The sequence below is a fragment of the Bacillus rossius genome, chromosome 3 (genome assembly GCF_032445375.1).
Source record: "Bacillus rossius redtenbacheri isolate Brsri chromosome 3, Brsri_v3, whole genome shotgun sequence".
NCBI lineage: Eukaryota > Metazoa > Arthropoda > Insecta > Phasmatodea > Bacillidae > Bacillus > Bacillus rossius.
This window is the reverse complement of record NC_086332.1, coordinates 123,130,951-123,147,992: the sequence shown is the minus strand read 5'-3', so window position 1 is coordinate 123,147,992 and position 17,042 is coordinate 123,130,951. Positions and strand designations below refer to the sequence as shown.

Here is a 17,042-nt window from a genome sequence, read left to right as displayed (position 1 = left end):
ACATCATTCAATCTTAATGATATTGTAATGTCAGATCGTCTTAGATAGGTTTTGAACTCACATGGACAAACCAACCTTATTTTGATCCTTCGAATACAATGGTAATCCCAGTTTTGAGTTTGGCATTGTTCCAGTGGTTTAACACAACTTCTGGATCAGCCTTCGAACATATCCTCTTTTGGTCATCCTTCCTTCAAACGTTTTGGTTCGGAAGTCGTTTGGGAATCACTTTGGCTGCAAATTGATGAAGCCTTGATGACAGCAACACAGGAAATCCTTTCCTCGTTGATTCAGGAATCGTTTGAAGCTGGACATTCTTATTAAATAATTTAAAAATCTTGTGTACGAACTGATATATTCGTAAAAAACTTATCTTATAGTATATATTTTCAAACGTGGGGTTCAATCCGCAAAATAATTGCAATATTACTCACTCAGATACTTCTGCTCTTCAGTTCGGATGGTTTTGAACTAACTTTTGAATGTTTTGCTGTTTATGAAATTAATGATGGTTCTTTTGTCCTAAATAAAACATAATTGGATCTGCTTTGATGAAAAAATTAAACAACCCATAGTGATCAATGTTACAAATTCATATCTGCACAACTGATAACATTTAACAATATAAAAGTACAAATACTTTCATTACTGAAAATTTTTTTTATTTTTACAAAATCAATACTCGGAGATAAAAAATATCGGAACATAAATAATTACAAAAGGAGAAAAAGAATCATACCCGATAAAATACTTAAACTGAGAGAAAATATTGACACGAGAAAATATGCTTTAGTCTTTGCTATGAAGGATTCTTTCCTTTATAGAAGAAATAAAGTGTATTTATTTCGTCTACATTTAGCCAGTACAAATGCTATTGGAGCTTGCTACCAAAGATTACTGAGCGGTGGTCTTTTCTGGCCTGTTGCCCAAGATAAGTGTGGCTCTCTCAAACTTAATACAGCGTGAGCCAGACAAGAGCATGGGCTAACTCAGTGTGGCTTGGCACCTTCAAATTACCTGTATTTAGTCTTGTTTCTATTTCCATGTTGTGACATAAAGAATTGAGGTACTAATTTTAATTATTGTTTTTAAAAATTAATATATCTGATTTATATTGTCACCTTGAATGTTCATAAAATGTGGTAGATTGGTGGGAAAGGTTTGGGATATCTAAATGGTAGTGTTAATTGATACCCTTTTAGTTAAAGATCTCAACATAGCTTAAAAAAATATTTCTGATTAAAAAAATCAGCTTTGTTCCTGGTTTTCTCTATTTTTGTGGCCATGCATAATTAGTTTTGTAAAATACTTCCTTTTGCCTCATTTTATGACTGAAAGTGATTGTGGTGTAACCATACAATACAAGACAGGATAGCTGACAGCTATGAGTAGCTGTTTAGATAATTTGCATTGGGATACTATTAAACGTATTAAGAGTAAATTTGTACAAGTTGCAACTTAAGCAAATCATAGGGTTTGTGTACTTTGTACATTTAAATGTTCAATATTATAAATAACTCTTACTTTATGTACTTAACATTTTAACTTTTACAATATTGTTTTTTCAATGATGGTGATTCAATATTTACAGCTGCAGTAATCCACTGTAGTGACTTTGGTCTATCCGAACACATATGTAGACAGGCTGTTGTTAGGTTTGAGTCTGTTGTAAAATGTAACGTAAATTTGCTAAGAAGGAATATATTGGCTTATATGTAATGAATGTGTGTGGTTGTGCAGGCGAGTACGCGAGTGCGATAGAGACCCTGGTGACCGCCATCTCCCTCATCAAGCAGTCTAAAGTGGCCAACGATGACCGCTGCAAGATCCTCATCAGTTCTCTTCAGGACACCCTGCACGGTGTGGAAACAAAGAGCTACGGCTCGTCACGGAGAGGTGCTGTGCATTTATTACTGATCCATATTTGTGTTCACCCACTTACACATTTGGAAGCATCTGGAAAAGGTTCTGGTATAATTAAACAAAGATTATAATGATGTAATATTATTTTCAAGAAATTGCATGCCATTTAATATTTTTTTCTGTCTGCAAGATAGAAGGGAAAAAAAAACCTTTAATGCTATTTAATATATATATATATATATATATATATATATATATATATATATATATATATATACATACACGCACGTGCGGGGTAGTATTGTATAATCATCACATGGTGCTGCCATCTCCTGTGGGCTGTAGCGTAACCTCGCCTCTAAGTGACGCACTGGCCAATCGCAGCTGTCCCTGATAATTATGTCACTGTTTTTGTCTTGATTTTTTTGATGAAACAATTTTAGACGTTGTAATACGAATTCATTCCGGTAAACAGAAACATTAATACAAATATAAAATTACGAAATGTGCAATATACACGGGATTTGCCAATAGTACGGCAAACTATTAATGTAATGTCTCGTTCAGCGTTGCGTTTCAGTCCGACTGCTTATTTAAGTAAGTTATGTAAGTTTAGAAGATCGTGATGTATATCATTTTCCAGAATTTTTTTTCCCCATGGATATACGTTGATATTAAAAAATAATTTCATTAATAAACGTTTTATCTTTATTAAACCGTAAAGCAATCTCTTTATTTTTCCTTTTATTGTAGGACAAACGGGCCGTTGTCACAAGCATAATTTTATTCCCGAAAATACCGGGAAAAATATTATTCCCTCCCGAAGGGATAAAAAGCAATGCCCTCCCGAAACTCTTCCCGAAATTCGGGATCCCGCACACCACTTGTATTTACAGATGCTGACTATACTCAACTGACTGATTACACTGGAATTCAAACATAAAAAGGTTTCATAAACCTTTAACACTAGTGTATTTTTTGCAGCTAATATAAATAATACCACATTGAGTCAATGTACTATGGCCAATACTCATAACTAGTGACCCCAAAAAATCGTGAAAAAATTATGCCATTGGCGGAGTAAAAAAAACCTTGTAGGGGTTCATATTAATGAGTAAAGCAGTGTTTACGAATATTTTACATTGTACATAAAAATACAATTAAAAATAGCTGTTAAATTTTGTATGTGAAAATCTGCTTTACATAAACAGAAAAAATGTAAAAAAGTTAAGTGATTCATTTGATTAAACATTGTTATACTTTTTGATTACAATACTTCACATATGATACCTTGGTGCTACTCATCTCAAGAAAATACTTATTCTCACATGGTACTTTGGTACAGTTTTAAAACCTGTGTTGTATGTCAGAATTTTTGTACACTATCAAAGTTATGTCCTATTTTGCACAAAAAAATTTTGTAAACTAAAGAACACAGGCTTTACAAAGACTAAACATGTCATAACAAAGTAAAAACATTTGAGATATTCCATTAAAAATCCTAAGGTTACAATACACATTATTTCAATATACAAATTCAATTATAGTGTCTATCTCATTGTACATAATAGAAATTCTCCTCTGCAGGTAAGTTTGGTTGGTACACAAATGTGTAACACAACAGTTATAGTATCTTTCATAGGCACTACAAAAAAGCAGACTCTGCCTTACATCGGCCCACTTTGTCTGTCGTTTCATCACACAAGAATACAATCTGTTTGTCTTCTACAGCGTGCCTTACTGCTTCCTTATTTGCCTGGCCAATTTTTGGGACATAAGTTTCTCTAAGAGTGTTGGCTGATGGCAAATCCCCTGCACCTAAAATGTATACATAACTTACAATATACAGTAGAATATCGTTATAGCGAGCACGGTAATAGCGATAACACGGCTATAACGAGGTATTTTTGAGAAATTTATGGCGTGATCGCTTGAAGCGCGCTTTTGTTATTTGTCTGCTTTATCTCCATCCCTCTCGCTGGCCACTAGACATATTGCCGTTGACGCCTGTCACATTCTTCAGCCCTGCAATCGCCACCTAAGTGCGTGGCTTAAAAATAGAATCCCATCCTTTCTTTCTTTTATCAAACTTCCGTTAGTTATCTGTGCCGTGTGTGGACAAAGTTTGAAATTGGAACAGAAACAACGTAAGAAAGTATTTTTTTACAAATAAGAAATATGTATGTTTTTGTTTTTATAATTGTGTATTTTCACTTTTTTTTTGTTATCGTTAAAGAGAGAATATTAAAAATCCGCTCTAATGAGATTTAATTGTTTCTTGGTTAAGAAAAACTATTAATTATCAAATATTGTTAATTGTTTATATTCTATTTATTATTATTTACGCGACGTCATACTGTATGCGTACGCAATACGACTGGATTCGTTGCTGCAACATAACATAGCATATTATGCGGTATCAGAAGTAACTAGTAACGTAACGATAGTAACGAGTACTAATTGTTATAGTAACGAATACATACGGGTACGCATTTTTTTCGTTACTTTTACACCTCTAGTAGGCACTACCATATTTATTTCCGAATCGCTAGGGCAGTTTTCTTGTAACTTTTGTTTCGGTCAGTTGTTTGGGTATCTGTCCGGGAAAGGGGTGGTGATGGTTTGAGTTTAATCCCAAATTTATTTTCTAAAAAAGTTGACAGGTTTCTTTAAATGAAAAAAGTATAGTTTTTCAGCGACTATTTCGTTTGAGGTGTACGTGCGTTGCCGCAGCCGCAATCCTGCTTTTTTGTAAGGAATTAAATCATCGCGCTACACTAGCACCACCTGTTCGCTACATCCCAAACCATCATGGCCGCCAGCAGACAGCCCGCGTCGACGATAGATAGCAGGACAATGCTGCGTCGGCCGCGGGCTGAGATGCTATGCTTACGTGGCTTGGTAAGGTAACTGGTTATTTTGACGCAATCGGTGATCGCATCCGTACTTATGGGGTATCGTTTTAAAGAGAATTCACACATCTGCTCACAGAAATTAAGATTTCGTTAATATAACCTGTTATTTTCCAATTATACTGGTTTAAACACAATTTTAAACTATTTTAGGTTAATTTTTATTTTGTGGGGGCCAAAATTTGTCTAATTCGGTTATAGCGAGGACACGGTTAGCGAGGATCAAACCCGGAACCGTGACACCTCGCTATAACGGGACTTTAGTGTACTTATAAATAGGTAGCATTTATAAGGTTATCGCTGAAAATATTAATGGGCTAATTTACTCAAAACAATTCTTAGCCAAACCTAACCTAACCTTTTGAAAATTACTGCTGGATTACAGAGTCAAACCATCAATCAATCCGTCAAAAGTATCTTGTGGTGTGCTCACCATTTCACAATGCAATCCATCCTATTTATGTGTTTGTTAATCTGAGGTACTTGCATATTTATTTGAAGTAAAGGTATGTTAATCGAAATACTGTAGGCCTACATATGCTTATTTACTTTTATTATAGGGGGAAAACATTTTTAAATAAATAAGGTTAACCTTCAACATGGGTGTTCAACCATTCCCTATAAATAAAACGTACATAATGTGGAGAATGTATTTTAAACACTCATAGATTTGTGCTCGCAAACATAGATTTGTGCTCGCAAACAAAAATGACCGCCATCTTAGCTCCATGTGATTATAGTAGAAGGTTAGAAAAATTGACACCAGAGCGCCTTGCAGCAGAAACAACATTATTCAAAACACAAAAACTGTGGACAGTCAATTTTGTTATGTTGGTAGTGTACACATATTGATTGTTGACATTTGTTACATTTTGTTTTCATTTGCGATGGCAATATTTACTACAGTAAAACCTTTTTGTTGCGACCCCATTTATTGCGACCACCTCTCTATTACAACCCGATTTCGAGGAACCGTGAAAAAATTGCCGAAAATCCGAAGATAAACAGACAGAAAATAAGTTTCTTGTGGTGAGTAACGTGTTGCTGCGTTTCTCTTGCCGAGTGCTTCCTGTCGACCGCTGTCAGCGCTTAACAACCCCCATTCCACGTCCCTTTGTCGGCAGGGTGCAGATAAAGGTTTTTGTGGCAACGTGTTTACGTTTAGCTTATTGCGAGTGTCTAGTGTGGTACGCAGTTAAGGCAAAGCTACCTGCTGGATTTCTCTTGATTTTGATTACTATCGGTTGACAATACACAGCGACCGACTGGATGCACGCCCGCCTCGACTTGTTTTAACTGCCGCAGCGATGTTTATTTTGACAGCTCAAGCAATTAATTTTTCCCGTGGGTTGATAGAAAAAGGTCGCTTCACCCAGCATAAAAAAAAAGGCTACGCCACTTATTCCCCGCGCAGGAAACACACTGGCTGCCGTCTGTCTACCCCGCATTTATCTTTCTTCTAACATTCCACGTTCTCCTCTCGCGCGAGCAATAACTAGGGCCACGATTATATGGTGAATCGCGAAATCGCGAAATTTTCCGCGAATTTATATGGAAAATGCGAAAAAAGCGATTTTTAAGAAAAACCGCTAAATAACACCGAAATTACACAATACAAATCTCTTATATTTTAATGTGAAAAGCTTAATAGTCAAGACTTGCCCGGGTCCTGGTTGATAAGCTGGAAAAATTTCCTGCCTTGCATTTCTACATGCTTCCTCTAATCAGCTTTAGGGCGCCGTCTGGTCAGCGTGTGTGTTAGTGAAGCGGGATGATAAGATCGACGCTCAATGGTAGTTCTAGCGCGGTAAAACCTCTAAGTGCAAGGCTTCTGAACTGGCGCGCAGTCATCTCGTTCCCGTCAGATAACAGTGAAATTTGAGCGGTGACCATAACATTATATGGCGGAAAAATAAAGATAAAGGTGTAATGCATTTCCCTATGATACTTTCAAGAAATTTGTAACGGGTTTTTTACACCTAAAACTTCGAAAACATGTCTTTTAGCCATTTTATCTCAAAAGAACCATTAACAAATTCTTAAATGCTTTTCGTAAACAGACTCCAGTCGGATATATAGTATAGTTTGGAAATTGCGTAGGTTTTTCGTGGCTGTGCGCGGCACACGACTGTAGTTGCCATGCGTCACGCGCCGAGAATGTTGTCCGGCAGGAAGGGCGAGTATAGTTCATTTGCGGCAAAAATGAATACTTTTACGGCCCTGCTAAATTTTTCCATTAAATAAATTTTGAAGTTTCAGTGATTTTCCTTCAGAAATAATGTTGTGTAACTAACAAACAATTTGTATCAAAACAATTAACGGTAAATGGCTGTCGCGGGGGCCCTTAAAAATTTTTCATTTTACCAGAACTGGACTATACAAACCTGGCTTTAGTCGCACACAGTTTGGTGAAGGTGAGGAAGGATGTTGACAGTTTCACATGCCAAAGGACGTTGAAGTAGGAGGGGGAGAGAGACACGATGGTTTGTATGCCTGGGAGGGATGAACCTTGAAGTCTAGACAAGGGAAGGAGAGGTAAGCCGTATGACGTCATGCATCCGCCGCCTGTGCTGCCGCCAGCCTGTCTAGACGATATTCCCGCGCTCCCACTTACGTTGCACAAGCTACTGCTGCCGTATTTTTAAAGGAAATGTCCCATTATTTTTTTGTTATTCTCACATGAACATTATAGGCAATATTAAAGCCGACACAAAAAATACGCTGTGTGTTAAAGTTAACAGATTTTAATAATCTTTCATTTTGTTTTGTTTTAAATTTTTTTTCTTCTGATTTTCACATTTTGGTCAAAATGTCCAATTTTTTGACGGTTCTCGAGAATGTATTCGTAAAATCACTGCTTCGTTAAATCCGGGGTTCGTGACATCGGGGTTCTAGTGTATTTAACTACGGCAAGCAAGAAATCGTACATGTAATCTAACCAGTAAAAATAAACTGTCTATTGACATATTTTCTTTAGAGGTGGCCTGTAGGGCGACGGACTTGTCATGAAGGTTTAAAGCACAGCCGTCTAGCATTGTGAGTGACAGCATCCTGCCATTGTATGGCTGGTTTCTTAGCGAGTAGCGGTTTGGGAAAAGGGGTTGGGGGGGGGGGGTTGAAATCAACTGAAAATTTCGGAAAACATCTATTACGACCCCCCCTCTATTCCGACCCTATTCCTGGGAACCGTGAGGGGTCGTTTCAGAGAGGTTTGACTGTACTTGTAAAAAGAGTAATAAAAATACGTGGATTTCAGTAATGTCAGGGTGGCCACTCACCGGGAAAACCGGGATTTATCAGGGAAATCACGTTGATCGGGAATTATCAGGGAAATGTCAGGGAATTTTTTTAATAACCAGGAATTTTTGTGTCATGTATATTTCCGCAGAGCTGCCAACCATTACGGATTTTCCGTAATTATTACGGATTTAACACAGAATTACGGAATATCGCTGGTTTATTACGGAAACGAGGCTTTGTGCTGCTGGGTAACGGAAAAAAAATTCCGTTTCTGATGTGCATGTTTCGTGAACGCAGTTCGAATACATCACGTGGTTGCGCAGATAACGGAACTAGTAAGTGTGCGCATGTACTGTCGAAATAAGTAGATTAATTCTTGTGTTTTGTAATAGAAATGGTATGGTATTACGTCCGTTGTACGATACAACTAGTACATATTCTCGGACTTTTCGTTTGTTAGCTACTTACATCACAATAATTTTTGTACGGTACTTTGGCTAACCTGTGTTGTTTTAATTACTTTCTTGAAAGCCATTTTTTTTCCATCAAAGTTTTTTTGTCGTGTCTTCAGACGTGAAACCTTTTTATGTTGTTCGATGGTGTTGTGTTCTTCAGTGCCGGTTGTAGAAATGAAGCGTGTGACAAAACAATGTGTATCTGGGGCAAAAAAAATGTTATTCTTCAGAACTTTCGACCAAACTATTTAAAAGAATGGCCATGCTTGTCATCTTCAAATGTTTCGGAACGCCACACGTTTTTTAATGTATGCACGTGTGACTTTTCGATTGCACATGGTGGAAGGGATGACTGTAGACGGCATATTGAATCAAAGAAACATGCAGAACATTTTAAAGCTGTGACTAGCAATAAATCTATATCGTCGTTTTTCGCTACATCTGAAGAAACGAAAGTAACAAACGCAGGTTACAAGTTTTTTTGGTAGAACACAATTTACCGATAGCAGTAGCCGATCATTCGGGTAATTTGTATAGAGCTATGTTTCCGGACTCAAAAGTTGCACAGAAATACAGCTGTGCGAGATCAAAAATATCTGCCTTAGTGGAGTATATGGCTGGTGAAACTAAATTGAAACTGTTGAATCTTTAGTAAGTGGACCATTTGCTTTAGCTACAGATGGGAGTTCTGATTGTAATGCAGTGAAGACTTATCCATTAGTTGTTTCATTTTTAAATCAAACACAAGGTAAAATTTGCACTGTACTGTTATCCCTTGTTGAGAGTACTAAGGCTAAGAATATTTCACAACTAGAAATGTTACACTTCAAAAGTGAATGTAAGAACAGTTATCAAAAGTTGTGTGAAAAAATGTTTGAGCGCTCGCCACTGAAATACCCCATTACTAGGGACAGGAAAAATTAGCGGGTTCAATGACCTGTAGGATGAACTCCATAGTTCTGCGTACTCTCGGTCAAATGCCACCCACTCATTGGCTGCTGTCTTCTGAGACGTCCCAACGTAGCAGCCTGAGATTCGATAAAGCTTTGGTCGGGTGTTTCTCATTGGCCCAGAGTCATCCAGGTGAGTTGTGAGCCAATAGCAGAGGCAGCACTTAAGTATAACTATTTGTATTTTAGCCTATGGCGAAGTGAATTCGCGAATTTTTCCGGTCTCCAGACATAAAACAAAACACAGACTGCAGGTCATTAAAGGGGACGCTATAATGTAAAGTGATATTTAAAATGTATTATGTTATTTAACGAACTTCCGTATGTATATAATGAAGAAAATACATCAGGGTGTTAAAATGTGAGTAATCTCTTTCTATAATATATTATTTCATCAAAAGTATGTTTTTTTTGTAATTGTAAATATCAGGGAAATTTTGAATTTTTAATCAGGGAATGTTTTTGGTGACTGTGAGTGGCCACCATGAATGTGTCAAAACGAAGATAATATCAGGACACTATAGTTTTTCAGTGTGTGTTTATTTCACCCCTATGTTTATGATAGCGTAAATAAATAGAACTTGCGGCATAAAGACATCATTTTGTGCGAAAAAGCGTGAATTTCATGCAGAAAACTGAGAATTTTGCACGAAAATTTGTTAATTTTGCAACTATGTTGAAATCAAAGGAAAGTTTCAAAATTCTTTAAAAGTATCAAATTTTCGCTTTATTTCATGAATTTCGTGCTTCAATTTTTTTTTCAGGGTCTTGCTCTTAATACACTAGTACTAACGTTATTTTAATCTCATTGCTATAAATACTTGAAACAACATAACCAATCAACAACCATTATTATTTGAATCAACCACAAACTTAAATTGACTTAATTTTGTTCCTAAACATTTAATTCTTAAAGAATGTTTTATTGTCTTAATCTTTGTTTTACAAGTATTGTCAACACCCTTTATCTGTTCATAATACCAGTTAAAATCCTATCCAATAAAAAGTAATTAAATAGTTTGTCAGAAATGTTCACCTACTTCCTCTAAATTATATGTACTCTTGTTGCTCAGAAACCTTACAATTTGTCAGGGGTTAGTGTTTTAATTAAAACATTCATGAAGTAAATTAGAGATCATCGAAAAAATTATGTCACTGTGTAATAATTCGATTCTGCACTAGTGTTAATTTCTCACTAATTCGCGAAAAGGGATTTCCAGCAATATTCTAATAAAAAGTGAACCTCACAGCACTTTCACTGTAATACCCACGCAATCCGTACAGCTCTTAGTTTAACAGGCTGTAAAACCAGAAAACTTGTTTCTCAAACAAATCTTTCATAGCAATAAATACATTGGAAGCTTTAACTGACACCAAGCTATCAATTAACACTTTCATAGAATTTAATAAACACCCTACAACATTCTTGTGGATACTCATCAACGATAAATAGCAATGGGAGGGTCTTACAGTTTGTAGCAGCCACGATTAATTGCTACATGTTATTTAATACACAGCATGTTTTTACCTGAAACCTCATAGCAGAAGCTCCCTGGTATGGCTAATTATCACAAAACCCAGTCAGAAATTGTTTGTGGTTGAAGGTGAATGTGGGATCCTTATTCAACACACACAGTGCAGACACCCACCCAATCATTCTGCCATGGCGACACTCATTTTTAACACGCAGTGAAATACAATTTTTTACCGTCTTAATTTACCATAGTTACATTATGTCGTGATGCACACCACATGGCAGAACTTCTATCCACTATCCACTATTCGTATGCATAACAGTTCATAGTGACTTCAGGTACCGATATTTTAAATTTTGCAATCGTTTCAATTTTATTTGACTGCCTTATTCATTGTCTCTTCTTCTCGGTCAAGGAATTCATGAGCGACGACTCTCAACTGTCAATTCTACTTGCCAAGTCACGACTACTAACCTCACAAAGCAAAAATATCTTTGTGGTCGCAGAGCATCTGTGAAGTTTGCTGATCACTTCTAAAGATACTTGGCGCAAATTGGCGTGACACGAAACAAATGCTCGCAGTAACACGTCTTGTGTTGAGGGTTGCTGTGTACTTTTTTAATTGTGCGACTTGGTGCCTTCTTGCACCACCCGTTCGACCTTGGGACAGTTCTGCGATCTTCGGACTAAACGGACAGTTACGCATCATCATGGCGTTGGTTCGAATGTTGATGTATGTGCTCGAACATTTTTTGGTCCTCCGGGCCGGATTATAACTCAAATCAAGATTAGCGGCTTGTGAAAGTGTTATAATAGCATCTAGGGAACGATTTACAAAATATTTTCCACAGGAAACGGCATTAGGACCTATCGGTGACGCGTGGTTGTAAGGCCGACGGCTTATAATTAATGACGTACCTCGCAAAGGTAGAAATTGATTATTATTAGAAGAGTGAAATTGTGCGGCCGTGCATCTATGTTTACGGTTATTATGGGTACACAAGAGTCCTTACGTGGGGATTAGTGAAGTTACGCATGCAAAAATAATTAAGCCAAGAACAAAGGGAAATGCTTACCAACTAGATAAACACAATGGCGGCACAAACACCGGAATTGCAACACGTAATTTTCAACTTTTTTTTGGGCAAGGCCGATGAAGCCCGTGATTTGTATGAAGCGTCGGAGGAGGATGCATCCAAATTGGAGGATTTTAAAATTGTATTTGAGGAAGTTATAGAAAAAAGGAGTGAATTACTAGCAAATTTCTTTGCAATGTGCACTAACCCCCCCCCCCCCCCCCCCCCCCCGTGATAAGGTCGATATGAGCGAAGTCAAGCAACATTTCGCGGTTAATGAAGTAGTGTTCCGGGAATTGCGTAAATTATACATTAACAGATCTAAAGCCAAAGTGAGGTTAAGGCACCAGGTGACACAGTGCCTAACACGGGATCGCAAGCCACGTTAATTCCTCACGTGTCAATGTTGCCTGCATTACCGCTACCGGTGTTCGGCGGTAACCGTGCTGAGTGGAAGGGATTAATGGATTAATGGTTGGCCAATGTTTGCACTTGACTAAAGTGAAACTCACTATCTGTTAGGATGCCTTAAGGGCGAGGCGAGGGACTTAGTTTGCAACATACCGGTCACGGAAGGTAATTATGATGTAATATGGGGCCTTTTGGAAAGGAAATTCTTGAGTGTTCGGATCACAGCGACCATCCATGTGCAAAAAATATTTCATTTGGCTCAAGTAGACAGTTGCAGTGAGAATGCCCATAGCAAGTTTGTAGCCTGTGTCGAAGAGAATGTAAATGCCCTGAAGGCACTGGAATTACCTGTCGAAAAGTGGGACTTCCTCTTATTGAACATTTTGTTAGAGAAGCTTGATTCACCTTTGAAACAGGGGTTTGAAATGTCAAATTCCCTCCTACCGCAATCTCTTGAAGTTTCTGGACAGGTGGGCAAATGCAGCATAGCAGGTCCATCTGTCTTCAGTTAGGAGCACCAGGCCAGTCTTCTCACAAAACACTTCAAGCAACCGGGTTCTTAACATAAATAAGTGGCGACCGATGAATGTGTCAGACTCAAACATACCCTGTTTTAGAAATACTACACTTGTCTCAACTCAAGACAACCTGACGTGTAGTGTGTGCGACGGATTTCATGGATTGCACACCTGCCAGGAATTTCGTTCAAGGTCGGTTGAGGATAGACGGAACTTAGTGCAGGCGCAGAGGCTCTGTTATAACTGTCTACGGGGGCAACACGTGGCAGCACAGTGTAAGTCTAAGTTTCGCTGCCAACTCTGCCAGGGCAGTCACCATACACTCCTCCACATTGTCACGGGACAGGGGCCTAGGAACTACGCTGCGAGCTCAGATGACGATGGACGGGGTGAGGAAGAAAGTCTAGCAATTACCATGTGTGCATCAGAAGAAATGAGGCCGGTCAATCCACCCACCACAGTGCTGTTAATGACGGCATTGATACGCATCAAGGACGGTGCAGGTCAATACCAAGGGGTTCGTGCGTTACTAAATAGTGCTTCGCAGTCTTCCTTCATCACAGAGTCGTGTGTACAACGGCTGGGACTAAGGCGACATCGTATAAATGTGAGTATTGCTGGGGTAGGCAACACTTTTATCCCGGAATCCAAGGGATCAGTTATTTGCGAGATTAGATCACACCAATCACCAAAACTTTACATCACCAGCGAGGCATTAATTCTTAAAAGAATAACCAAATACCTACCATTAACCAAGATTGCCACTGGGAGCTTAGTGCATCTAGATGGCCTGCCGCTGGCAGATCCCCAGTTCTCTGTGCCCAGTGCCATAGACATGCTGCTCTCTGCGGAGGTAGTGGCAGAAGTAATGACAGGTACTAAGATTCACGGACCGCCTATTCGGATCGGTACTGGCAGGTAATGCACCATGTGCACAGTTCACTCAGCCAGCATCATCATCATTACTGGTACGCACTGACATGTCCCTAGACCTCGCACTTCAACGGTTCTGGGAGGTTGAAAATCTCCCTAGTAAGACCTTCACATCCAGGGAAGATCAGATCTGTGAACAGCACTTCCAGGAGACTCACAGGTGTGACAACCAAGGCAGGTATGTGTTGAGGCTTCCGTTTGCACGTTCAGGGAACATGTTGGGTGAGTCATTTACAACTGCCCTCAAGCGATTGCAGGGGTTAGAGCGTAAATTATGTCGATCCCCACATTTGCTTCAGCAATACCAGCAATTCATGGAGGAGTACGAAAAACTGGGCCATATGTCAAAGAATGGGACATTGACACAGGATGCCGACAGCAAGGTGTCTGTATCATTAAGGGCGGATGCGTGTAACCAACCACTGTACATTATACCACATCATGCTGTGGTCAAGGAAGATAGTTTAACGACTAAGGTACGCGTAGTATTTGATGCATCGTCGGAGACGACCAATGGACCCTCCTTGAACAAGTTGCTGTTGTCTGGTCCTAAATTGCACAAGGAGGTTGCTGACATTGTGCTGAATTTCCGAACATCAGCAGTTGTGATAACAGCTGATGTATGCAAGATGTATCGTCAAATTGTAATTGATCCTGAGGATAGGAAGTTCCAGTGTATTTTGTGGCGAAATTCGGTTAGTGACCCCATACATATATTTGAGCTGAACACAGTAACGTATGGATTATCATCTTCACCCTTCCAAGCGCTCCGAACCATGCAGCAGTTGGCAACAGACGAAGGCGCTAACTATCCTTTAGCTGCTCACACTCTCTACATGATGTGTTTGTTGATGATATTGTGACCGGTGTGGATACTGTAGGTGATGCACAGGAATTGAAAACTCAGCTAGTGGCGCTACTCAGAGCAGGTGGCTTCCAAATTCACAAATGGTGCTCCAATAATGGAAATGTAGTCGGCACCCATGACACTGCTCAGGCAGATATGAAATTCGACAGTACGGAGTCGGTGAAGGTGTTAGGAATACATTGGACGCCATCAAAGGATGAGTTTTGCTACAAGGTAAAGGTACCCACTGTACCGAATACCAAACGTGGTATTCTGTCCTTCATAGCTGAATTGTATGACCCATGTGGCTGGTTGGCCCCAGTGATTACAGCCAGTAAAATTCTGCTGCAAGTGTTGTGGACTAAGGGTCTTGGTTGGGACGACCAAGTTGACGAAGACGTCTTGTCTGAATGGGAGAGCTTTACAGCAGTGTTACCATTGTTGTCTCGGGTACGAATACCCCGATTTATTCCATTGCAAGAATTGGACGTTCAGTTTCACTGGTTCTGTGATGCGAGTGAGAAGGCATATGATGCAGTCATGTTTGTTAGGTGTGTGACAAGGAGTGGTGAAGTTACTGTGCACCTGCTAATGGCAAAGTCAAGGGTCGCTCCCCTAAAGACATTGTCCATTCCAAAACTCTAGCTCTGTGCTGCACACTTGTTGAGTAAGCTATGCTTACATGTTTTGGCACTTTTCCAGCCCAAGGTCAAGACACCAGTGTTCCATGCTTGGACAGACTCGACTGTTGTCCTAGCTTGTGTCTCCGCACATGCTGCAGACATTTGTAGCCAATAGAGTGGCCGAAATTCAGAATGCGGTGCCGCCAAGTGCCTGGAAGCATGTTCCCTCGGAATGCAACCCAGCTGATGCAGCTTCTCGTGGATGCTTGCCAGTTCAACTGCTGGACCAGTCTTGCTGGTTCGTGGGTCCTGGATGGCTGTTGCAAAAGGATGAACATTGGCCATCACAGGCGATGAAACACCACGGGAGCATTCCCGAACTGAAACCACCCTCAGTTGCAATATTGGTTGCTCAGCATGAAGAGAGGAGGTCAGAGGACCCTCTAGGTCTTATCCAGAATGCTTCTTCATTGAGTAAACTTCAGGCTGTGACAGCATGGGTCCTGCGTGCGAAAGCAGGATTCCAGAAACAACAGTACTTACAGGACACCATTTAAACCTTCTAGGAAAGGGGGGCTGATTTAACTTACCTGATCAAAATGACCCAATTATATTTCTTTAAGGATGCCATCACTGCCATCAAGAAACATGTAGCAAGAATATTCAGGCATTAGCACCCTTCATGACTTACAGGGAGTCGTCAGGGTGGGCGGCAGGTTACAAAATGCCTCTATTCCTGAGAGGACTAAGCATCCTATTCTGTTACTGGCGCAAAGCAAACTTTCAGAGTTAATTGTGATTCACTTTCATGTTGGGCACCTCCATGCGGGCTCACAGACGACTTTGTGTCGGACACGGCGTCAATACTGGATAGTCTCTGTAAGAAGTCTAGTTCGCAAGCTGCTTCACAAGTGTATGAATTGTTTCAAGGTGAGAGCTACGGCATTGAAACCACTAATGGGCGCACTACCAGTCGCAAGACTTACTCAATTCAGAGCATTTCGCTCTGTAGGAGTTGATTTTGCAGGACCATTTCTCACTACCCCAGTTAGAACACGAAGAAGAGTGACGTATAAAACCTACATGTGTTTGTTGAATTGGTGACTGATCTTTCTGCAGCCGCAGCCTTGAAACGGTTTGTATCAATCTGAGGAACTCCCACAGAAATCTATGACAATGGTACTAATTTTGTGGGTGTCAGTAACCACTTGAAGGAACTATACAAGACTCTGTGGTCAGACATGCCTCGACAATACATCCTATGTGAAGCAGCTCAACGAGGTATGAAATGGCACTTCAACCCCCCCCCCTCCCTCCCCCCTCCCTCCCCCCCCCCCCCCCCCCCAAGTCCTCACTCTGGGAGGCGGCTGTTAGAATAGCAAAACAACACATGAAGCGAGTAGTGGGGAACCTGCTGCTCTCGGCCACTGTGTGCGCTGTCAACAGACCCTGAAGAGTATGATGTACTCACTCCAGGTCATTTTCTGGTTGGCGAGCCAATGACTGCTTTGCCAGACCACGATTTGATGAATCTTTCCCTAAATAAGTTGGACAGATGGCAAATTGTTACCCTCTTGCAACATACAATGTGGAAACGGTGGAGTGTGGAGTACCTCCATACTAAACTTACTAGTTCTTGGCTAGTTCACATTCTTGTTAGAGATGCCGTAGAGTTAAGTAGTTTTTTTGTCTAGATGTTTACCTGGTGATTATGAAATACTTATTTTCGGTGGGCAGAA

At 39.8% G+C, this 17,042-nt stretch overlaps 1 protein-coding gene across 6 annotated transcripts in view; it reads left to right on the top strand.

Moving 5' to 3' along the window:
* Positions 1 to 17,042, top strand: part of LOC134531216 (cleavage and polyadenylation specificity factor subunit 6) — a 294,999-nt gene that overhangs the window by 171,469 nt on the left and 106,488 nt on the right. For all 6 annotated transcript variants that reach the window (XM_063366877.1, XM_063366876.1, XM_063366880.1 and 3 more), the window contains exon 10: positions 1,741 to 1,896. In XM_063366877.1, the coding sequence (XP_063222947.1) occupies positions 1,741 to 1,896 (156 nt within the window). The remainder of the gene's footprint in view (positions 1 to 1,740; positions 1,897 to 17,042) is intronic.